This window comes from Apis florea, unplaced genomic scaffold (genome assembly GCF_048593485.1).
Source record: "Apis florea isolate Af1SG1 unplaced genomic scaffold, ASM4859348v1 contig_3081_pilon, whole genome shotgun sequence".
NCBI classification, from domain to species: Eukaryota; Metazoa; Arthropoda; class Insecta; order Hymenoptera; family Apidae; genus Apis; species Apis florea.
The window spans coordinates 5,553,255-5,577,500 of record NW_028256703.1 but is presented as its reverse complement, the minus strand read 5'-3'; the positions used below and the strand labels follow the sequence as shown (position 1 = coordinate 5,577,500).

The 24,246-nt window shown below is 45.2% G+C and overlaps 1 protein-coding gene across 2 annotated transcripts in view; it reads right to left on the bottom strand.

Moving 5' to 3' along the window:
- The window catches only part of Actbeta (inhibin subunit beta), a 14,291-nt gene extending 1,148 nt beyond the window's left edge, over nucleotides 1-13,143 (bottom strand). Inside the window, exons 1-5 of one of the 2 annotated variants that reach the window (XM_086909221.1) lie at nucleotides 12,218-13,143; nucleotides 2,406-2,626; nucleotides 1,749-1,986; nucleotides 1,445-1,622; nucleotides 1-1,090 (exon numbers count right to left, since the gene is read on the bottom strand). The exon at nucleotides 1-1,090 is cut by the window's left edge and continues 1,148 nt beyond it. In XM_086909221.1, the coding sequence (XP_086765347.1) occupies nucleotides 850-1,090; nucleotides 1,445-1,622; nucleotides 1,749-1,986; nucleotides 2,406-2,626; nucleotides 12,218-13,142 (1,803 nt within the window). In that variant the 5' untranslated portion in view covers nucleotide 13,143 and the 3' untranslated portion in view covers nucleotides 1-849. Of the gene's footprint in view, nucleotides 1,091-1,444; nucleotides 1,684-1,748; nucleotides 1,987-2,405; nucleotides 2,627-12,217 lie in introns of those variants that run through there. The other variant, XM_086909222.1, reaches the window with a different exon arrangement.
- Between the last annotated feature and the right edge of the window lie 11,103 nt (nucleotides 13,144-24,246).

Genomic DNA, 24,246 nt, shown 5'->3' with positions numbered 1-24,246 from the left:
ACATTTTTTTTTTTTTTTTTTTTTCTTTAATAACGATAATCGTCTCTCGAGACGATCGGAAATCTTATTTCCGATCGATTTATGGTCGTTCGTTCGCACCGTTCTCGCGTTTTTACTTTACTTTCATGCTTTTACTCATCCATCTATATATAAGTACTTACACTCGCGCGCACAAACAAACGAACGAACGAACGAACGAACGAACGAACAAGCACGCACATACGCACATTTATCTTTTATCGTTTATTTATTATTATCATAATATCTTCCTTTCTTTGAAGATGGATATTTTATAGATTTTAAACGGCGCGAACGATTTATCTTAACGAAACTAAGCCAAATAGTTATTAAGTTAGAAAACATGGAGGTCGACGAAGATAAGGTAAGTCGAATCGCGGCCCCTTTTTTACCTTTTTTTTTTTCCCCCTTTTTTTCTCGATCCTTTTTGCTCGTTACTCTTCGATAAATACTCTCCGATTGATCGGGAATGCGAACGATCGTCGGTTCATTCTAGCCGTTCATCTAAAACCGATAATTCGTTCCGCTTTGCCACCGATCGGGAATAAGAACGCGTCGATTCTTATCTTATCGAATATCGAGATCGAGCTAATTGGAGTAGTCGTGTTCCGACAAGACGAAATACGCACAAAACGCTACGTATACCACGACATATCACGACGATGGTAACACGATAAACGCGGTCAGATATAGAAGATTTGATCGAACCGTTCGTAAAACGAGAGGAGCTGGACAGAAAGAAGAAAAGAAGTAAGGAAGGAAGGAAGGAAGGAAGGAAGGAAGGAAGGAAGGAAGTAAGAAAGGACGGAAGAAAAAGAGAGCTAGATGTTTTTAAGGACAACCGCATTCGTCGACCACCATCTTGGGTAAATCTCTCTTGATGATGTTGGAATCAGGACCATAGTAGATCAACGACATTGGGGAAAACTTGAGAGGAGCGCAACAAGGCTGCATACCGGCCAGTCGATCCATCTTCCTGTATTCCTCGATCACGTGGGTGTAGTAATTGAGGAAAGTGTCCGGCGTTCTGTGGCCAGCCGCGCAATCTCCCCTGCAGTAATTCGCGTAATACCTATGCATAATCGAATAATTATCGGATTATTCTCCGTGTTGTCGCAAAGTCGAAGGAAAGGATTCGAGGAGGAGAGAGAGAGAGAGGAGGAGGAGAAGGAGGTAACTGGCGTGCAAACTGGCGTGCAAATTGGCATGTGCGTGCTTCACCGCGCGAACAACGGTTCGTTAAGCTCGGGACAATTCCGTTTGCGATAATTGGTGGTAAGCGAAGGGGGTTTAGGTTTTTTTTCCGTTACACTTGGAAGCGACACTTGGATTTCACTCGGGATACCGTAGGAATGAGCGGAGCGCGTCACGCTCTACACCCGTACGGGATATGTTTGCGGGCGGAATTTCTCCCGCGCCTCCTTACCCTTGGGGTGCGATTATCCAATCGTCCCAACCGAGTTGAGAAAAGTTGACGTAGAACCTTTGTTTACAGCATTGGCCCTTTATAGCGCCGCTACATTCGATCGCCCGTCTTCTAACCCGTTTCACAGCCGCCGGATCCGTACGTACGACGAGGAAAGGCCTATCCGGATCTTGAGTACCTGGAAAACGTAGTAGTTTCGCACGTGTCGATGAATCGTGCCGATCGACCAATCGTGTTGCCTGCCCGAGATAAACGAGATGACGATGATATAGTAGTCGAATGATATATATACATATATATATACCTTTGCCGTTTAAAGATGGCGATTCGATCACGCGCGGGGAGTGCCCGTCGAACGTGGATACGTAGACGTGCGAGCCACATCCGGTACAATCGACGAGCAACGTCAATTTATCCCTCGCGGTATCCCGATTCGTGGTGTACCAACTGTTCACAACTTTGGTAACGTCGAATTTCAGCCAACCCAATTGTCCGACGTTCACCCCAAGGGACGTGACCATTTCCAGGTATTGGCCGAGTTCCTGTGAAATTTCCACCACTTTTGTTTCACCACCACCACCACCACCACCACGTTTTTTATCGTTTAGCATCGTTTCTCGCGAAAAAAGCGAAACGACCTTTGGAATCTCTCCTCCTCCCCACTCCCCCCTCTTAGCTCTCTCCATCGCCTATCCTAGATTGGTGTTACGAGAAGCTCCCCTGAATCGGCTGAAACCTGACAACCGTACAACCTACCGGCAAGTAATATTGGACGAAAGATCGGTAAAACGACTTAAGATCGCGATGCGTTTATAATGCGATTAAATTTATACGAGTCGGGCGAAAGTGTTCTTCTCCTTGTTATTATTATTATTATTATTATTATTATTTCCGTTATTATCTGTTACGATATACAATTATATATAATTATTGCGAAAAAAAGAAGATTGATCAATGTTACCTTTCCACGCAAATGCGTCGTATTGCCGCAACGTACTCTGAACACCCACAGAGTAATATTTCTCTGATTAGTTTGACTCTGTCGATTACGTTGATAATGATGACCGTGCCTGAATTCGACTCTCGTCCAAAGCGTTGCTCTCTTGATCCTGAGCGGTTCCAAGGCGGGCTCTCCGCTCGACATTGGGAATTCTAGTAACGGTTGTCCATTCAGCGTGCGTCCTACGAACAACAAGCATATTTCTCTCGTGAAAAAGAGAACAACGTTTCCCTCGCATCTCCTACGTCTCCCTGCGTTTCATTATTGCCCATCTTTTCATCTTCTCCTCTTTTCCCGTCACTTTTCCACGTTTATGTCGTAATCTTCGGCTTCGAAACATCTTTCATCGAACCGTCGCTCGAGCCCGTCGTTCTCGTCTTTCGCTTCCGAGTGAGTTTTTTCCACCAAAGAAACGATCGAGCGTTTATCGAAAATTAAAAAAAGAAAAGAAAAGAAAAGAAAAACAGAGAAAAAAAGTTATACCTAGATGAGATGAGATGGGGGCGGGGGAGAGAGAGAGAGAGAGAGAGAGAGATCGTAATGCAACGCGGCGCGGCGCGGCGACTCGCAAAGCTCGTGACGATACCGAGGACAATGTGTTGGTTGGAGACACAGGGATTCGCGTAGACACGGGAAATTACGACGATGAAATAGAAGAGGAGTTATTGGTGTAGAAACGTAACAAGAGATACATCGAAGCTATCGAGTAATACACGCGTAGAGGAGAACACGAACGAGTTAACGCACACGGATCTCTAAATATCCGTATCGATGTGTGCGCATACTGTGAAAGCAACGTGGCTTCATCCCTTAACGGTTTAGTGAGTCACGGATCGAGAGCCGTTGGAGAGACGAGGATAAGCACGGGGTGTCTGCCACCCGTCTGCCTTCCTCCTTCCATTCCCCGCAACCTCCCTCTTTCACCACTTTATCCCTTTCATTTCGTTCCTTATCCATCTCTCTCTTTCTCTCTCCCTCTCCCTCCGTCCATCCCTCCCTCCCTCCCTCTCTCTCTCTCTCTCTCTCTCTCTCTCTCTCTTTCCCACCTTTCTTTGCTTTCCTACCCTTGCGTACGCAGCCTGTAGGCACCGACATCGACACCGATACTGACACTGACACCGACACCGACACCGACACCAACATCGACGTCGACGCCGACGCCGACACCGACACCGACACCGACACCGACACCGATATCGTCGCTCAAACCAACAACGACATAGACACAATCGGAGACTCCCCTACTGGAATCAACGACATCCACACCCTCGATGCTACCCCGACGTCTAAGAGCGTCGTGACGCCAACCAAGGAGATATTCAACCTACCGATCTCTTGGCTCTACTCGTTTAACCTTTCGAGTATGGACCAACCGATATACGCGAAAACATGCACGCACGCACGCACGCACGCACGCACGTACGTTTCCACCATTTCGATTTACTCTGAAATTCCTCGCTATTTCTTTCTTTCTTTCTTTCTTTCTTTCTTTCTTCATAGGATACATTTTATCTTCTTCTTTTAATTTGTATCCGATTAGATCTGTTTTCTCATTAAAGAGATATCTTTAATCTCGTGGATTTTTATTTTTACAGATTCCCCGTATTACGACGAAAGAACAATTCTTTTTTCGGTTTCGAAGACAAGAATAAAGAAGAAGAAAGATGAAGCGTGAATCAGGCGTTCTATCTCGTACAAATCTTACGAAACGAAATATTCAATTCGATAGATTCATCTTTCTATCGAGATCTATCGAGATTCCCTTTGTCCGAACTTTTATCGAAATATAATTTCATTTCGTATTTTGATTCAAGAAAATATACGTTGAAAATGGACAACGATACGTTGTTGGAAGCGACTAGTTTTTAGGCCAATTTTCGATTCGATTCTATCTACGCCACTTGTAATCGTAAGGTGGGGGGAGGGCGGGGGAGGAAAGTAAGAAGATTTGGATGAATCGCCTCTCTCTTATCCGCACGAGTGCATGGAAGAAGAAAATACATCTATATGTACAAGAGATATTTGCTCTGTATAAACACAGATATCTCGATTCGGTATTCCCTTTTCTCTTTCCGCAGTTGTAACCGGATGATGACGCGATAAGCGTGAGAGGGAATATTTCGTGCGTGTTGTGGAAATAAGGAGAAGATGGGGTGTAGGGAAGGAAAAATGGAAATATTAGGATATTCGTAAGAGTGTAGCGGCGTGCGCGACACGAGCGATGAATCGAGAGGGGCGTTGTACGACTTTGGTCCGGCCTCGCTCGAGTTTCGAGAGCATCGTGTGTCGCACTTTTCGAGGTCGGTGCATCGGGTACTTTTGCCGCTGCGCCGCAATGCGACACACCACTCAATCTACATTCCCATTTTCTCGCTTTACAACAAAGATTTCGCATCTTTCGCGATGTCGCGTTAATCATCCATCCGGTCGATGATCGAGATACTCGCAGCCGATAATCTTTTCGTTTTCAAAATTTTTACGATCGTAACAACATCGTGCAAATTCGTAATTTCGATCCGATCGTGTTGCGTTGCGAGTTTTACGCATCGATCGAACTTTCGAGTTCGAAGCGAATTATGGGTGGGAAAATGAAATAAAACTTTATCGATCGGTCAAACCGATGAAATCGTTTTACCGTGGTGTAGTAGGGTGGAGTAGTCTGGTTCATACGATTCTCATCTCGATGAGGAGGAGGAGATGAGATTCAACACTGGATATTAAATACGCATACACGTTTTAAATCTCGGAGTCTCGTCCGAAAGAAGCGCGTATGATACTTGGAGAGAAATGGAACAACGAATTCTCGATCTTAGATCTTGGATCTATTTATTGCAACGTTTTTGCACTCTTCATGCTGCTTTGAATCTCGTACGGAAGATTTGATTGATCGATCGATGCTGGGGAAGAAAAAAAAAATAAATAAATATCTCGAGGGAAGATATTGTCCTTTGATTTCTTTCCGATTTTCTCTACGAGTCTCGAGTTCTTTTTTTCTTCTATTCCGTACCGCGATCGCTCGTGAACGAGGTTAGCGCGAGCCATCTCCTGGAAGAATACGTTCGTAAATTTGATGCGCGTGTTCGAGCGTGCGACCGAAGAAAAGAGAGGTCTCTCTTTGTCGTCCATTCGAGATGTCGCCCGGCCTAAGTATTAACGCGAAGTGGAAAAACCTTTACGGAACGAAGATCGAAGAATAAAAAGGGCGAAAGGAAACGAATAGTACGGGGATAGAAAAAAAAAAAAAAAAAAAAAGAATCTTGGGATTTAATTTCCAACTTTTGTCTCCAACTTTTACCTCTTCGTTGAAAATTCCACGTTCGAGACGAATGTCACAAGAGAGAAAAGGATTTGCAAAGGATTTCGCTCGAAGACGAGTCGATCGAATCGAAATTAAGATCGGATAAATGTTTTAACGCGCGAGTAGCGGCGGATAAAGATGGATCGTATGTACGCGGTGGTAAAAAGGAGATAGGGGGAACGAGGCGGGAGGGGATGAAGGGGGATAATTATAGGAGGTTCGCGTGAAAACGATCGAGTATCGGCACGCGTAAAACCGCGTTTAAAGTTATTAGACGAATGGGGGGGAATAAGATAGAGAAGTACGAAGGGATGGAAAAAAAGGAAGAGAGGAAGGGAGAAATGCGATTTTCTCGCCCGTTCGTCCTCGCGATCGTAACTCGCGTAAAAGCGTCGACCTCGGTGCGAATCTAATTACGGGGAACAACGCGATATCGATGCGTTGCTCGATAATATCGCGTTATATCGTCTTATATCTTGTAGAGAATTGCCGAGGCGATTGATCGTAATACGCGGTCGGTCAAATAAGAGGGTCAGATATAGGCCGGTGGTTGCCGGTAACCCTGATCCAGATCTATCGCCGCCACGTGGTCGCTCGCTCGCGGTACGCTTATCATCGAATCGCGACAATGAGATGTTTTACGATCACGTGTCGCGAGAAGGGAGGCCGATTCGTCCTAGGTTTCTAACATCGTCCGGCATTGTCATCGGACCGCGAAAGATCGGAGTTTGTAGAGAGATAGTTGGAGAGAGGGAGGAGGATGTAGGTTGATATCGCGTACGAAAGCCCAGGAAGACGAAAGACGAGGCCGCGTGTCTGATCGACATTCGCGTTCAAAAGTTAGTAGATTCTTTTTTCAAAATTTTCAACGCGGGATCGTTCGTTCGTTCGATCGACGAAACGTCGAAATTCGATCGGATGCGGATCGCACGTGTATGTAGATATCACGTGTCGCGTAGGTTTAATTTAAAAAAATGGAAAGCTTGTCGCTTCGAGTCGTAAAGTTGATCGATTGACTCTGCGGAAAATATGAAACGCATTCGATTGTGGGAAGGGGTTGGCGAGACGGGAGTAGAAGAAGGGTTAGGAGACGGGCGGAGGGATGCGAAGGAGAAGGAGGTAGAGAGAGAGAGAGAGAGAGAGAGAAAGGAGAAGGGCAGAGGGATGAAACGGGGCGTTTCCCAAGCCAAAACATTCCCAAGCCTGGTTAACGATTAAACGAATTCTCCGTCGACGATCCTTTCGTCGAAAGATAATTTTCTCTCGAAGAGAAAACATTTCGCAACAACAACAAAGTTTCCTGCCCGTTTCTCCCTTTCTCCTTTCGACCGTATCGAAGCAAAGATCATCCGTTTCGACCATCTTTGCGATCATTCCGTGAAAATTTGACACGACTCGTTAAGCGACGAAATTATCGGTGAAACTATTATCATTGGAAAGTGACGTTGGAGTCGAGGTGAAAAGAGTCTCCTTTTCTTTATTCTTCAGAGAGAAAAACGAGAAATTTGAAATTTTGTTCATACACGAATGAAAGAAACGTTCTTTCATCTTCCACCGTGCACCGATATGGAATGTATCGCGGAGTATCGCGGAGAAAAGGAAAAGGGAGGAAGGGGGGCGGGAGAGAGAGAGAGAGAGAGAGAGAGAGAGAGATAAAGGAAAGAATATAATAGGAAAGAGAAGAAAAGGAAGAAGGGTAGATTTGGCGAGGTAAAAGGCGAGGGGGAAGAAAAGACGAAGTAACACACCCTTGATTTTGTATCCTAGAACGGGGAATAGTGTAGTGCGGCAGGATGAGGAGAGTTAAGAGGGAATAAAGGGGGGGTGTGTAGTAGGAGATGTACGAAGAGCGGCGCCCAGCTGGAGCCACGTGCATCGATCTGACTACAGGCGCCAGCCATCCTATCCGTCGGCTCGTTCGTCCATGAGTTCGACCCTGTCCCACTCCAACGCACCGAGAACCGTTCACCATCCCACTTTGAACATCCCGCCAGCCTCCCTGTTCCGACCTTTCTACACCACCCTTATCCTCACTCTCTCTCTCCTCCTCCCCCCCCCCCCTCCTTACCCTTCCTTCTTTCGTCTTTCCTATCGCTACCGCTACACCTACCTTCTCCTCTCTCTCTCTCTCTCTCTCTCTCTCTTCTTCTTCTTCTTCTTCTTCTTCTCTCCTATGATAATAACGACTATCCACGATACAGGGAAAATGGACGGAATCTTCGTTTCGCGGTGCTCTTAACTCGCGTGCGTGTCTACCACGTCCGACGTCGATCTTTCGCCGAGTTGAACGAACTCGGTCTGCTCCTCGATGCGCTTTGCTTCTTGGATAGAAGAAAAGAAAGAAAGAAAAAAAGGAAAAAAAAAAAAAAACAATTGTCGTTATTATTATTATTATTGTTATTTTCCGTGCGAAGGAAGGAAGCACGACGCGACGATTTCTAAGATAAGGCGAAGTACGCTCGGTTTCCTCCTCGCCCTCGCCCTCGCTTCGTATCTTCGATTGTTCCGCAAACTCACTAGAATTCACCGGATAATCATCCCCCGGTGCGTAGAAACAGGGATACGCGCGTCTCGTGGGAGGAGGGTAGAGAGAATAATCTCGATATTTGTCTGGGCCGTGTTAAAAAGGATTTCCGTTTTGTTTGTCACGATTGCCACGCACGAGTAAGCACGATGAATCACGAGTTACGAGTTACGAGTTACGATTCACGAGTCTTGCTTACTGGTCGCCCGACGAGCTTTCACGGGGAATTGCGTTCCACGGAGTCGTCGCCAAGTTCTCTTTTAGAAAGAGAAGAACCGAGTCGTCGAGCACGTATAATGGCCAACTTGTACGATAAGAAACGTTCCGTCTACGACGACGAGATCTTCCCCGACGATGATTAACGTTCGAACGAATAACGAAACGGATATATCCCGTCCACGCTATTTTCTTTCTTCTTCTTCTTCTTCTTCTTATTATTATTATTATTATTATTACACTTCGATACACGTACGCGCGCCCAACTCATTTATCCCGCCCACTTTTCTCTTTTTCTTTCGCTTTTCTCGCGATTACAAAACTCGATTGTTATTGTTTTTTTTTTCTTTTTTTCTTTTGCGTTACGCGAGAATCGCATTAGCAAGTAAATGAAAAGGAGAAGAAAAAAAAAAAAAGTGAGAAAAAGCGGAGAACAAGCTGAGAGATTAGGATCGCTAGAGAATTTTATCGGGATAGAAAAATTTCCGACTCCGTAAATCGATTTTAGCTATGCGCAGCAATAGTCTAAAACTAACGACAGCTAAGGGTGTCGCTATCGCTACGGGTGTCTTGTCTTTTGTAATTGTTTCAAGGCACCCGTAAGCCACTCTCATTAGCAATATTTATTTATTCATTTTTAATAAAATCGACAAATGCACGTGTGTGTGTGTGTGTGTGTGATACTTTTGACATGCAATAACACATGCACAACTCGCGAGGATATTCGCGAGGTCGCATAATGTCGTAATACGATCGCTTTTAAATCGAATCGTTCGATGGATGGCAAGGAAAGACAGACTCGTTACATGCTCGAGAGAAGCGGCTAACTTTGACGATGCATCGGGATTTTATCGAGCGTCGTAAAGCGAAATAATCCGAGAGAACGAGGAAAGGAGAAAGAGAGAGAGAGAGAGAGAGAGAGAGAGAGAGAGAGAGATAGAGAGGAAACAAAAGAAGAACGAACGGACGCGTTTTTTTAAGCGAATGAAAAGGACGATCGGGACCGTCGCAAGTAGCCCGTCGCGCGATCGACCGTTGAAAGAATATCGAAAAGAAGGTTGATCCTGGGTCTCGCGTATCTTCATAAAGAGAAGATACAAGGTTGAGATGGAAAATCAATCGAATCTATCTCCATCTCCACGGATTGAAATAAATAGAAAAAGTATTGGCTCTCTATGCTCCGATCGAATAGATAATACAGACATTCGATTGAACTGAGTAAGCAGAACGGAATAATTATTGGCGAAGCGGTTGCGTGGCGAACGTAAGGCAGACATGCGAACCAACGAAACATCTAATTTTCTACGTGTGTAAGGCATAAATGATAACGACGCAATTATTATTTTTTTCTTTTTTTCTATCTTTAAGAAGATAGATGAAAATTTCTATTTCTCTCGAATACGAGAATGTTTGTGCGCGATCGATCGTCGAAATTAAATAATCTTTCCCGGTAAGATCGAAAAAAAAATAGATAGAAATTACCCATGACGGCAATATTCGTTCGCGTTCGAATATTGTCTAGGAAAATCGTGAATGTTGCGTAGACGCGTGTTTCGAAATAGAATAAACAAGAAAATCCGGTTTTTGTTGACAATTTGTTCAAAGCGATCGATCGACGCTCGCCGATTTCGTTTTTCGGATTTCGCGTGTAACGTTTCGTCTTTTCCAGTCTTATCGTCGTTTTTTCTCCCGTTTAAACTATTGAAACTCTTCTCCCTATAAGGGAGAGAATTTAACTCGGCGAAACGATTCATCGATTTTTTTTCGCTTCGTCCTGCTTAATTTCGATTCGTCTCCATAACGTTACAACATGTTTGTTCCCGTTCACGTACATAAATTCCGAGTACCTTTCCCATTTTCCATCCGTTTTTCTTCGATCTCTTGGAGAACTTGTCCGTTCGCAGTATCTAAGAAAAAGATGCTGCTGTTTACTCGACATTTTCTCCACAAGTGCTCGAACAAGTGAAAGAAAGAAAGGAAGAAAGGAAGGAAGGAAGGAAGGAAGGAAGGAAGGAAGGAAGGAAGGAAGGAAGGAAGGAAGGAAGGAAGGAAGGAAGGAAGGAAGGAAGAAAGGAAGGAAGGAAAGAAACGAATGTAATGGAATGGATTAGAGGAATTCAATCGAGGAACGAATCGATCGATATTTTCACGGACATGCGGTAAAGAGATAGCGCGTTAACGAAATTATACGGGACGCGGCGATGATTTAACTTTTAGAGACGCCCTCCCTTTTTTATCGACGCGAGTAGTTACGGCGCGATTCAACCACGTCGTACGTATCGCGTAGAGATTTACGATACGACGCGAAACTCGCTGTTTCATCGACCATTCTCGCGATATTCGCATTCGCGTATCGCGAATGAAAATCCCATGACTTAAAAAACGAGAATATAGGTCAAAAGTGTCTTCCCACGTTGCCCATAGGGATCGATATCGAAGAGGCGATGGTGCTTTATAGTTTCTTTAGTTTCTTCAAAAAGAATGACGTGTTCGCCAGCTATGTATAGTGACGGGAAATATTAACGTTTAAAGTATCACGCATGCGATATATCGTAACGCGTTTATCGAGCAATCAATGTGCGTTGGCCTCGGGGCCGACGACCACGAATTCGGCTATGTCCGATCCGATTCAAACGAGATTGCGATCGTGTTGATAATCGATGGCTATCCAACATCCCGCTTGTTTCGTTTCGCGGAAGAGGAGGAGAAGGAGGGGGGAGGAAGCGCGAGGGCGGAACTCGAACGACGAATCGATGAAAAAAAAAAAAAAGAAAAAAAAAGGAGAAGCCACGTGATCGCGATCGGTGAAAACGCGATATATCGAATCGATCGAGGAAAAAAAGAAAGGGGTGACGCGTGGATCGATCGAGCGAGAGGGGATCGTGGAGGATCCGTTGACCAAGAACTTATTGTAAACTCGAATCGAGTCATCGCGCGATGACGGACGCGATTAGATTCGTTGCGATACGATGATACGTTGACGAAATCGTTCGCTTCTTTCCACCTTCCGAGTTAAGCTCTATTACCCTTATTGTTAAACTTAGAGTTACTGAACTACGGAACGAACTATAGACGGTCGTGGCGCGACACCCATATCTACGAGAGGCCACGTGGCTGTACCCGTGTGGACCTCGCGTGCATGCGATCCAAGGTGTCGGTTCGTGACGTTTTCTGCGTATCTCTCCCCCTCCCTCCCTCCCTCCCTCCCTCTCTCTCTCTCTCTCTCTCGCTCTCGCTCTCGCTCTTCCATGTTCCACCAGTAATATCTCTCGTTGTTCTTTCGCGAATTCGTTCGCTCGCTCATTCGAGCAACAGGCCGATTCGATGGTCGAGTCGATGGATCGAATTGTATATACGTAATATACGTACACTCCCTTTACGTACAACCCGTGGATCGTTTCTCTCTCTCTCTCTCTCTCTCTCTCTCTCTGCCCCTCTCGTGAAGAAATGATCGCGAAATTTTCGAGCGTTTGATGTCGTTGTCGTATCGTAGGGATCGTGGGGGGAATCGCGCGAAACGATGGATGGATGATTTTCGCCACCTTTTTCTTCGAACGTTCGTTCGAAGGGAGGGATGAAGAAAAGTCGAGTCGTATCGAGTCGTGCGTGACGGGAGTGGGTAGGTACGATGCGATACCTAAGATGTGCGAAGGTTGCGCGCGCGTACGCGCTTCGACTCGACCGAATATCGTGCGAATATCGATCCGGATATCGATCGGAAGGGAGGATACTTACCAGGTTCGGCGAACGTGATGATCTCCGAGGTTCTCGCGTAAAAGTCGTCTATCTCTTCTTCCGGTTCTCGATCCTCGCCTTCTCCCCCCTCGTACCCGCGATAAGATGAAGCGATTCTCCCGTTATCCTTGGCAGAGTCCTCGTCGTCCGCTCGTTGATCGAGATTCCTCGAATACGAATACTCGTTGCCACCGTAAAGAAACTCGGTCGAGTAAACGTTCTCGTTGCGACGATCGTTTCTCGTATTGTCGGGCAACGGATAGCGGGAGAATTGCGCCTCGGCCCTGTACAACGTCTCGAGAGCCAAATGCCTGGGTACCGTGGCCAAAGTTCTATTCACATCGGGCCGCGCTCTTAGCCCGAGTTTAGTCAGGATTTGATGCTTGATAGCCTCCAATCTCAAGTCGTCCGGGGTGGGCGCGGCGGTATCCTCCTTTCTTTCCCAACCACCGCCCCCCCTCTCATGCGTCTCCCGACGAATGTGTTGCTCTTGTCGCTCCTCTTCCTCTCTCTGTTGCTGCTGCTGTTGTTGATGTTGTTGTTGATGTTGTTGTTGCTGCTGCTGTTGTTGTTGTTGTTGATGCTGGTGCGGACAACCCGGACAAGTTTGATGATGATGATTTTGTCGGGGTTGTACGGGGGAGAAGGTTAGACAACACAGCGCCAACCCTATGAGGAAAACGTTGGAAGGTACGAGGGACCCTCTGTATCTGAATAAAACTCTGGTAGAGGGGAGCGAGGAGCGAGAAGATCGGCATGGTGGCGATCGATCGGCGGGGGAATCGGCGCAAGCCGTCGAGGCCGAGGAAGAAGATTGTCGTCGTTCACCGGCACGCCGATCCCTGTACTCGATCTTCTCCCACAATCTCTCGTTTCGATCTGCGTTCGAATCGAGTCCTGCTCCGTACACCGACACCTGGTGCATCTCGGCGGCGAGTCACCTCCTCCACCCCCACCACCACCTCCTCCTCCTTCCCCCGCTACTCCTCCTCTCCTGTTCTCGATCCGCTCCCGGCTCGAGCAGCACCACCTTCCCTCTTCCGGTGGATCGGCGATCGCACTCGCCACCGCTACCGCCACCACGCTCGCCCCCGATCCTAGGGTTGCCCGTGCCGCGGCGAGCACCGCGACCACGGCGATCACAGCGAGGAGAGACCGAGGAGGAGGAGCCGATTCGAGGAGGTCGACAGGTCCGACGATCGAACGGGAGGAAGGTGCGCGAAGGTGTCCTTGTCTCGGATCGACGACGACGTAGGCACGTAGGGGAAGATACGGGAATCGGACGCGTACCACGACGGCGGGACGTACCTGTTGTCGAGAGGGAAGTAATATCGGTATGGAACGGCGACCACGACCACGACCACGACCACGACCACGACAGGGAAAAGGCATTCTCGCCTAAACCCCCCATTACCAACTAGCCGGTGCCGCTGTTTCAGGATCGATCTCGCCCGCAAGATGGACCGCCGTCGTAATCGGGTACACCCTGCTACCGTTCTCGGCCATTCGCGTTTCCGTTTCCACCGATTCAACACCGTCTCTCCACGACCACTCCACGTCCGTCCGTCCTCCTTCCAATTTTCTTTCTCTTCTCTTCTCTTTTCTCTCTTCCTTCCGCCGATTCTTTTCTTCCTCTTCTCTCCCTTCCTCCTCTTCTATTCCACTTTTCTCCTCCTCTTTTTCTTTTTCTTTTTATCCTCTCTCCCTCTCTCTCCCTCCCTCTCTCTCTCTCTCGCTCGTTCTCTCTCTCTCTTTCTCTCTCTCTCTCTCGCTCGTTTTTCTCTCTCTCTCTCTCTCTCTCTCTCTCTCTCTCAATTTTTAACTTTATCACCGCGTTACGATAAAGAAAAAAGAAAAAAAAAACGTTTCCTTCTTCTTCCCTTCTTCTTTCTCTAAAGTATGGAATCCGATCGGATCCGATCGGATGATTTTTCTCGATCTCGAGAAAACGAGAATACGTTGGAACGATATTTACAGGGGGGGAGGGGGTCGGGTGGGAAAAGGTGGGGGGGGGATAGAAGGGGAAGAATGAAATCGTCGACTCGAATTCCGTCGACGCGACGAGGATACGCGTACGTACGATCGTACGTTCTATGGATACAATAATTATCTCCTCGGTTCGGCCACTAAGGTCTTCTAGATTTCCTCGGACACTTTCTACGTGTACCTAATATTTCACTACGGCTAAGATCCTCGGAATGGTGCACCATTTAAAAGCTTGAAGGGGGAGCACATGCAACAACGAGGACGACGACGACGGCGACGACGACGAGGACGACGACGGTGATGGACATCTGAACGACGAACCGGCCTCTTCGATTCTTCTTCGATGAAAAAAAATCTCCTCCTATCTTTCCGGTTCTCTCAAATTTATCCGCTCCTCTCTTCCGTTCCTTCCTCTTCTCCTCCTCCTCCTCCTCCTCTTCCTCCTCCTCCTCCTTTTCCTCCTTCTCTTTTCCTTTTCTTTTACTACTTCGATGCCGATGCCTCTATTTTCCATAGGAGATGAAACGCGATCCTGACCGACGCGTGTCACGGACGTATCGTACGAATCCTTGCGGGATTCTCAAACTTTTCGCGTGCATCCTTTTCGATCTATTCCGAGCCGAATCCGAAATCCGAAAGAAAGATGTTTCCTCTAACTCTGACTGTCCCTATTCCTCTTCTTTTTCTTTCGTACTTCTTTTGTATTTCGAAGATAGATAGACGGATAGATTCCCTTTCTTTCCTTCGTTTTATCCTTGGCTCGCCGGTATCATTCACGATAACGACGAAACGCCAAAAGACCCCTATAAAGACCGAAGCACGCTTGTCGGAGGCGCGCCGGACACTGAGGGGCATCCACCACCACCACCACCGCCACCACCACCGCCACCGCCACCGCCACCACCACCACTACCACCACCACCACCGCTAGCAGCAGCACCAGCACCACCGTGGTCGCGACCACCGCCACTAATACCACCACCGAAACGCTATCCACCCACCCATCACATAGATATACCTAGATATTGCAACAATCGGCTAAACTCCCCGATAACTTTACGTAGCTGATCCCTCCTATATGCTATATGCTCGAAATCGTTTCACCGCGCCGCGCCGCATCCTTTACTCTGTATTCCCTCTTCCGACCAACCTATATCTCTCTTTCTTTCTTTTTTCTCTTTTTCATACTCGATCATATTCATCCAAAAATCATCCTTATTACTTGCTCTCACCAAAAGAGATATACATTTCGAAATATCCACCCTTTCATCGCCTCTTCTCCTCCTCTTTCCACTTTTCGGTGGAACGGTGTGGAACAAAATGGTATGAGCGAGCACAAGAGAGAGAGAGAGAGAGATGGGAGGGGAGGAAAGCGAGAGGAGGAAGCAGAGGCAGCACGTGATTCACGCGTGGTACTTGGCGATCCTTTTCCTCGTCCTCCTTCTTACGTCCGGAACGTAATTTACGTTTACATTTATGTTCTCTGATACATAAAAAAACGGACAACAAGCGTGTATAACAAGCGTGAAAGATAAATATCGTGAGATTCGATCGATGGATTTTGTATATAGAATATTGTTTTTCATCCCATGGAGGATGAATCGATGGGAGGAAGGAAGAGAGAGAGAGAGAGAGAGAGAGAGTAGAAATCGATCGTTTAAACGTAAAGAACAACGAGAAATTTGTTGGATTTATGAAAACAGTTGCGATAAGCCGTCGTGTGTCGTGTCGATGGCGCCTGTAACTTTTGCGGTTCGCGACGGTCGGTGTAGAAAAGCAGCGGAAAAGATGGAAAGAGAAGGAAGCTAGCTGTAAGCATATTGATCAGAAGACGGTAGTTGGCCTGATGCCACGTGGTGATGCTGCGAGAGGCGCCGGACTCTTCTCCTATTATGACCCAACGTTCCTCTTCTTCTCTCTTACTTTCTCCTCCGTCTTCCTCCTTCTCTTCTTCCTTCGTAATCCTCCGAATTCTCTTTCCCTATCCTCCCCTCTTCCCCTCCATCTCTCCCCTTCCCCTACCGTTATTGTTTCCAATCTCGTCCGTTTCGTAGTTCCATGTATCGTACGCGGGCTGCATATCGTGTATCGTTTCAACGATTACGCGTAGCATCTTCCTCTCGTCTCTCCATTCCTCGCCATCGCTTTTCTTTTCATTCGCTTTTCCTTCTTATATCCTTATAATCTTAAATTAGATTAAATTAGGACGTCGGATCAGAGAATCGTCCGTTCTCTCTTTCTAAGAGATTTCCCTTTAACCGCGATCGCGTTGGATCGAAGAAAATTCGAAAAGAGGAAGGAAGAAGAGGAAGGAAAGGAAGAAGGGGTGAAAAAAAGATACAACGATTCGGGAGGATAAAGAGGAAAATCGGCTTCGATGCGCCATTTTTCCTATCCTCCCGATCGGCGCGATGACCGTGAATCCTTTCGTTACGCTCCTTGCATCCCTTTGTCCAATTTTCTCCTTATTAAGATTGATCCGAACTAACGTCGATACGAAAATAAGCGCTCGTACGCGCTTGTGCGAATAAATATCATGCGAGCGGGAGGGAAGGAGGGAGGGAGGGAGGGAGAAAGGGAAACGAGGAAAAGTGCGTAGACTTTTTGTTAAAATTTGATCGGAAAATGGATTCGATTCTTGGAAAAATAAGATCGCACGATCGAGACGGGTAGCGATAATTAATCTTCTGGATCTTCTCGGATCTTCAGCCGTCGCCGTCTTTTATCGCGCTCTGCGATAACGGACCAACAGTCGCGGATCATTATATGCGTGCGACCATCGTGGCGACCCTACCTCGCGCGTTATTCGCTTTTCACACCCTTATTTATTCCCTTTGCACTAATAGATAGACATTCCAACGCATTCTTCTTGTTCCGTGGCTCGGGGGGGGGGGGGGGGCACTACGATAAGATACTCTATACCTTTCTCGTATCGTTTCAACGTCTGATTCTCAACGATCGATTTTACCGATTTGCGAAATTGAAATTAAATTTCGATAAATACAAATATACCAACGAATATTTTTCTTACGGGAACGTTTCGTTTAGACGAAATACGTTTACACGCGATTAAATTATATATTAAATTATATTAGATTATTCTCGCGAAACGGGAATCCTTTCAAATTATCCCGTATATTTTTCAATCGCGAAAAATCGTTTTCGTTAACAATGAGAATTAATAGAATTAAATTTGCGTAAATTTGCTCCTTTCTTATGATGATCCCCTTTTGACCCCTTTGAAAAATCAAGAAATCCGTAATGTCTGTATGTTTTGCGTTTGCAAAGATCAAGAATGCGTATTTCGAAAGACAAAGGACGGAAATGCGTTCATTCGTTTGACGTTCCGTATTCGTATTACACCTCGTTTGTGATTACGCGCCAAGAGCAATGACGGACAAGGTGGGGAAAAAAATAATGGGAGAAATAGGATAAAAATTGCGAGATCAGCGCCATCTCCGAAGTGTCGTAGGTTAAACGGCGCGGTATAGACGAGGAGAGGAAATAATGGAAAAAGGACAGAGACGAAGTGAGAAGAAACCGTCAGAGCCATCTCTCGGATGGATCGCGTTGAATGAAATGTTTTCGAAGATAGTTAAAAAAAAGTGGAATCGGAATTGAGAGTCAACGCCATCCGTTGAACACCACGGATATCTTTCCATAAGTGTCGAGAAATACGAATACGCGAGATGGCGGTGATGATCGATTCTCGTTCTATCTCTATCCTTCTCTCCTTATTATTTTCTCTTTTTCCTCTACGTCGCGATCAATCCACGACGCTTCAGAGATGGCGCTGATCTCGCAATTTCTATCCTATCTCTGTCCTTCTCCGGCTATATCTTTCTCTCGTTCTTAGAGCGAGAGCGACGAGAGATACGGAAACGTCGATCGAACGTTTCTCTTTTCAAAACTACGATGCGTCTCGATCTTTGCAATGCGAAAAAATATAGATATTGCAGAATCTCCGTTGTTGTTATTTTTATTTCTTATTATCTCTTTTACGCGAGTGTTTTAACGATGACGATATCCGCGGAATTTAAAACGGACGAAAGTCTAGCACGGCAAGTAAGGGAAGTGTGTAAGATAAGGTAAGAAGAGGAGTGTTCCCGACGTGTTCTCGAGACACGGAACACAAAAGAAACAAATACGTTAGATCCCCATCCGTAGCTCGTCGCGTAACGTCGTCGTAACGTACGCGACATAAGATCGGTTAGAATCGTCGTCGTTTGGACGATCAAATTTTCGAAAATGTTGGCAAAACGTTTACCGATTCACGGGAAAAGGGAGGAAAATGAAAAACTATTTCCGCTTTATCTATACGGTATAACGGTTGGAACGATCATTTCTACCTTATCAAAGGTCGAGATGAACACGGAATCGCGGTAACGGAGTTTCGGAGTATTAATGGAGTGCGGGACGAAAGTCGTCTAACTTTGCGTTACAAAAACACGCACGACGATGATCGTATCTTTTACAATGGTACATTAACTTTTCAACCTTGACGACAGTGTGACTAATCTACCGACTAGTAGACTTTCGCCCATTAGCAGAAGGACGACTATTTCGAAAAGACGATGCACCGTTCAACCGTGAGATTGAATTCGGTATTGAACGTTATTTATCGTTGATCGAGATCGATACGGCGCGTAGTAACACGCATACGCATAAGTGGATGCTCGAGCGAGAAAGAGGTGGAAAGAGGGAGAAGCGACGATTGCTCGTGACGCGCGTCACGGATCGACCGAATACGAATTAGATTGATCTATCATTGCCTTGTCTGGCCGCCGTCTCGAGCGTTGATTGCAACCGCGGCAAATATCACTTTCCTAGAATTGTCGCGACGTCTGCGTCGCCTTTATTCGCCGACTTTATTCGATCGACGATCATCGAACCACGGATCGAACTCGTTCTCGAAATTCAACCACGATGGTCCACCGGGAGATCCCTCTTTCCTCTCGCTCTCGGGAAGGGAGGGGGAAGACGAAGGAGGAGGAGGAAAGAAGAAAGGGGAGAGAAAAAGAGATAGGAAAGCGAAGGATGTCGAAGGGAGAATAGGAGGAGCGATAGTAGAAGATGGGAAGAAGGAAGGACAAGGTTGGAGACGCAACACAAACGTTTGATCGAAACGAAGGAATATTTGCGCGCGTGGTCGATGGATAACGAAGTCTGGAACTGGATAACGAGTCGTATTATTATTCGTACTCCTGTTTCGTACGAATAGCCGTATTCGATGCTATCTGCCTATCTCCTTCCAAGAATTTCGCGGTATAAATAGGAAGCTCGTGGTCAAAGTCGAACCAAGTCGGAGCCGTGGATTCGAACGAGGACAAGTGTTGTAAAAGTTGAGGTAACGCGAGAGAGCGAGAAGATTTATGCACCCCTCTGGACGTCGACATTCCAAACTGCACGAAATCGAAACTCCGGCTCCCGACCGGTTACCGTTCTAATTGCGCGCACGATTGATCGGTATCGAGCCGCGCCGCGTCGCGCCGCTACTTACTTCCTTTTCTCCTCTCTTTGATCTTTGATCCGTTCACTGACCCTCGAATCGCCGCTACCGCATCGGCCAAATGCACCTACCCAATCGATGGAAATTTGACGATGGATCCGCGTGGAAAATCGGTTATCGGCGACGCGTTTACCCGTTTTTCCATCTTGAATGGAGAAGGAAGAGGAAGAAGAAAAGGGAAGGAGGAGAATGCATAAAAGAGGAAATACCAGGATGATCCTGGGTGAGCATTCAGGTTTCGGTCGTTTGGGTGGCTGCCTGCCTGCCCGTGTTACCCGATGCCCCCTTCACCTTCACTGCACATATAAGGGCTGCGAGACCCGCGCACGCACCAGCGAAAAAAACTGCATACGCATACGATAACAGGGGTGCGTGCCTGAGGGCTATCCTTATGGGGCTTGGGGAGGCCATACAACACTTTAGTAACCCCGTAATACCTCCCCTTTATACCTACCCAGGTAGCTAGCCTCCGAGTATAAAGTAGCCAGCTATCGCACCTCCTCTCTCCCTTCCTCCACTTGTTCGCCTCCCCGCCACTTCCTCCGACTCGTGTACTTACCTACGCGCGTATCGAGATTAAAGGGCTGTTGAAGAACTTGCGTCGAAAGGGACGTCAATAGCTTGCGTCGATATATGATAATTCGTCGAGTGTGCTCGATTCGACAATATACTCCCATTGTCTTTTCCAACGCTCCATCTCGATCGAATCGAGTATCAATCCGCTTCCTCCTCGATACCAACCAACTATTGTTGTATACTCTCTCTTTCTCTCTCTCTCTCTCTCTCTCTCGCCAACTGTCGCGTCAAACGCGCGTGTATGCATCGTATCGATCGATATTCGATTGCTTTTCAAAGTCAAATCCTCCCGCTCTCTTTCCGATTTTTCGGATCGATCGGATCCATCGTTACGTATCGTAAACGAACGATGATAAATTAATAATAATAATAATAATAATAATAAAGTGATTAATTTTACACAAAGAGGATTGATCACGAGATCGCCGAATCTTCTTCTCCGAAGCGTTACGAAGCGTTAAACGATAGAAATATCGTTACACGTATTTACGTGTTGCTCGTTTCGTATCGTTTCGTCTCCGATAACGATAACATCGTGTTGCAATATCGTGATCGCGATGAAATTCGCAAAGATCGAACGAAATGCGAGGTGTAGAGATACGAGTCTCGAGAAGATGGCGTTCGTCCGTTCGAAAGTTTGCCGTGGTAAAACGGTATACCGGGGATATTTCCTCTCTCCCCGTTGTGTTTTTGTCGCGTGTCTCGCGCGTCTCGCGTTTCTCGCATAATTCCTATTTCAAACCGAACATGTATGTACTACAGCAAAAGAGATGACAAAGAATCTTCGAGAAGTTCTCGGTATTCACGCTATATCTGGACGAAGTCGAGAGAGAGAGAGAGAGAGAGAGAGAGAAATTGCATCCCTCTTGGCGGTCCAGAACCCTCCTTCCGTTGCTCCCGTTCCTTTAACGTTTCGACCCTTGGTAGAATATCTCCAGGTTGATATACCCTTGCCAGAGAACATCGTAGAGAACGAGCTGTTCATCCAAGACCTAACCCTCGGATAAGAGGCGAGCCTGAGGCTCTCTCCTCTCTCTCCTACCAGGATCACACGATGAATGCCACGCGTATAACATTTTTCCTCGAGAAACTTATAAAGCAGTGTAAACTTGCCCGCTGCTTCGAAATCTATGTCGTAGAGGATTTAACCTTCCTTTTCCTTTACCGATACTTCTTCTTCTTCTTCTTCTTCTTCTTCTTCTTCTTCTTCTTCTTTTTCTTTCGATCGGAATGAAAAGAAGAAATGTGAATGGAGGAAAAAATGAAAAAAAAAGGGGAAAAATTGGGAAATAGTTATCCACGCACGATAAATTATTCGTACTTTTATTCTTCGATTCTCCGTGTCATCCTTTCCTACTTCTGACTACTCGATCGTAAAATGCAAATCCAGATACTTGTTACGCTCGGTCGCTCTAATTCGTTTCGTCGAGCGAATCGTAAAACGTAGCTGTCCACTCGTCGTCGATGGTAACGATAATTATGTAAAAAAAAGCTACGCTTCCACGTGACGCTTTTCTCTTGCTATTTCTCCCCCCCCCCTCTCCTCTCTCTCTCTCTCTCTCTCTCTCTCATTCTCGTACTATTCCCTTAATTTTGAATTTTCAAACAGGTCGTTCCACTTAACAAAGAGATAATAAATATTTGATCGCGATGCGGGAAGGGAACGATTCGAGCGTTAATTTTTGGCGTTTCAATTTCAGGGAATGGGGAGCGTTAACCCGATCATCGAATCGGCAAGGACGAGAGCGGTTGAGGCGCCGTCGAAGAAAAACAATAAAACGCGAATTGGCACGTCTGGCGAAACAGTTGACAGTCGTAAAGTTCACTGGTTCACTCGTCTCTACTCGTGCATCCAACATTGTATAATACATACGTATTCGACACGAACGAAATCTCGATGTATGTATAGATACATAAGTACGTGATACTTTCGTTTACTTTCGTTTTATCTCTCGTTTTATGCATATATATATATATATATTTTGTTGTTGTTTGCAAAAATGCAAACGCTTTGAAATATTTATACCGTTTTGAAGAATAGTGTTTTAAGCGAAACACCGAAACAGAGTGGAACAGACGCGTAGTACGAGTAATCCTCGAGAATTTCCTCGACCGATTAGACCGGAGAGAGATGAAAAAAGTAAGAGAGGATGATACACGGTTGGTTGTTTTTCCATTATTTTCGATTATCAAATTTTTATCCACGATTTATCCAGGGACAACAAAGCTCGTTCAAACTTATCCGTGTGTTTTTACGTTTACTTTGTATAATTTATAATTGGTATCACGTTGGTTTCGCGTGATAAAATAACATTTCCAAAATAAATTCTTATCATTAGCATTAAAAGCATCGGTTCGACAATTACACGTATCGATATTTTGTTATAAACTTATTTAATCATGTTTTCCGTTTTGCACAATTCCTCCCCTGCCTCTTCCCCCTCCGCCCCCTTCCCTCTCCTTCTTCCTCTCTCCCCCCCTCCATAATTTTATTTATCGTCGATCCTTTGCAATAATTCGGAAATTTCCGAAATAATTTTATTCGTCCCCTTCCGCTCCCGTCAAAAAAGTCTCCTATACGCACATAGAACAAATCTGTGTCTATTATTTGTTTAACTCTTTGGACTCGAGTAATTGGAAAAAGAAGTATAGAAGTATAGGACGAAAAGCGTCGAGAACAGTAAACGTTGAACGAATTATATACGTATACATTACGTACACGTGTATTATGTCGTTCACGACGCATCTAACGAGATATATCGTACGTTAGATAAACGTCGATTCTTGAACGAATCCGAAATACGACTCGTAAAAGTAAAAATCCTCAATCTCGCTTCACTTTCAATTTCAACGGATTATCGATCGATCGATTTCATATATGATATTCGTATTTTCACGTACGTACGTACGTACGTATGTAAGTAGGTAGGTAGGTAGGTAGGTAGGTAGATAGGTGGGTAGGTAGATAGATAGATAGATAAATACGATCGATAGGAATGGATCGATAGGAATCGATCGATGCGTTAAATGCGCGATAAGAGCAATGAGAAATGTATGTATCGTATAGTAATTGAAAAAAAATAGTTTCTTTTTTAAATGAAATTTCTTTAGTCGAACGAGAATCGGTCGGACAAAAGATACTTCTCGCTCGTGTTTAACTTTGACCTGAGATAAAGATTAAAAGTATTGATATCAACGAGCATTTACTTGCTACTCTTTGTAAAAGGAGAAAGAAGTAGAAACAAAAGGAAAAAAAGATAGCGTAGTATTATACGGCTCGTTTATACAAATTTCTTAGTTGTTCGAATTACACGTGACGTTATGTAATTGTATTTTTCCTTTCTACGAATTTGCAAACTTCTACATTTTTTTCTCTTTTTTTTTTCTTTCTTTTTTTTTTTCTTTTGGTAACACGAAAAAAGAAATTTTTTTTTTTTTATTTAATCGGTAAACGAAATAAAACAAGCCACGAAGCAATAATAATCGTTTTACGGCCTAAAAGTTTATCGTGGTAAGTGGTAACCATGAATCTTGCACGAGCGATGATTAGAGAGGAAAAAGAAAAAATAAAGTTTAATAATGTTCGTTCGAGTCATCGTTATAAATGTCGAAAATAATTAAAAATATCTATATATATATATATATGTATACTTTTAAGAACAAGAAGAAATATTTGAAGAAAGAGTAAATCGAGTACATCTTTCGTCGAAAAAACCATTTATTTCAGCAAATAAATATTCTATGAATACTCTCTACTTAGGAAGTACACGTTTATATATATATATATATATATATATATGTATATATATATATGTATATATAAGTATGTAGTATTCGCCGCTCTTCTGTTTCTGATACTGAGAGTATACAATTCCATTAATTTTTAATTCTAGATACACATCGACAAACAAACGAAAATCGAAGAGAAGAGAAGAAGAAAAAGAAAAGAAAAAAAAAC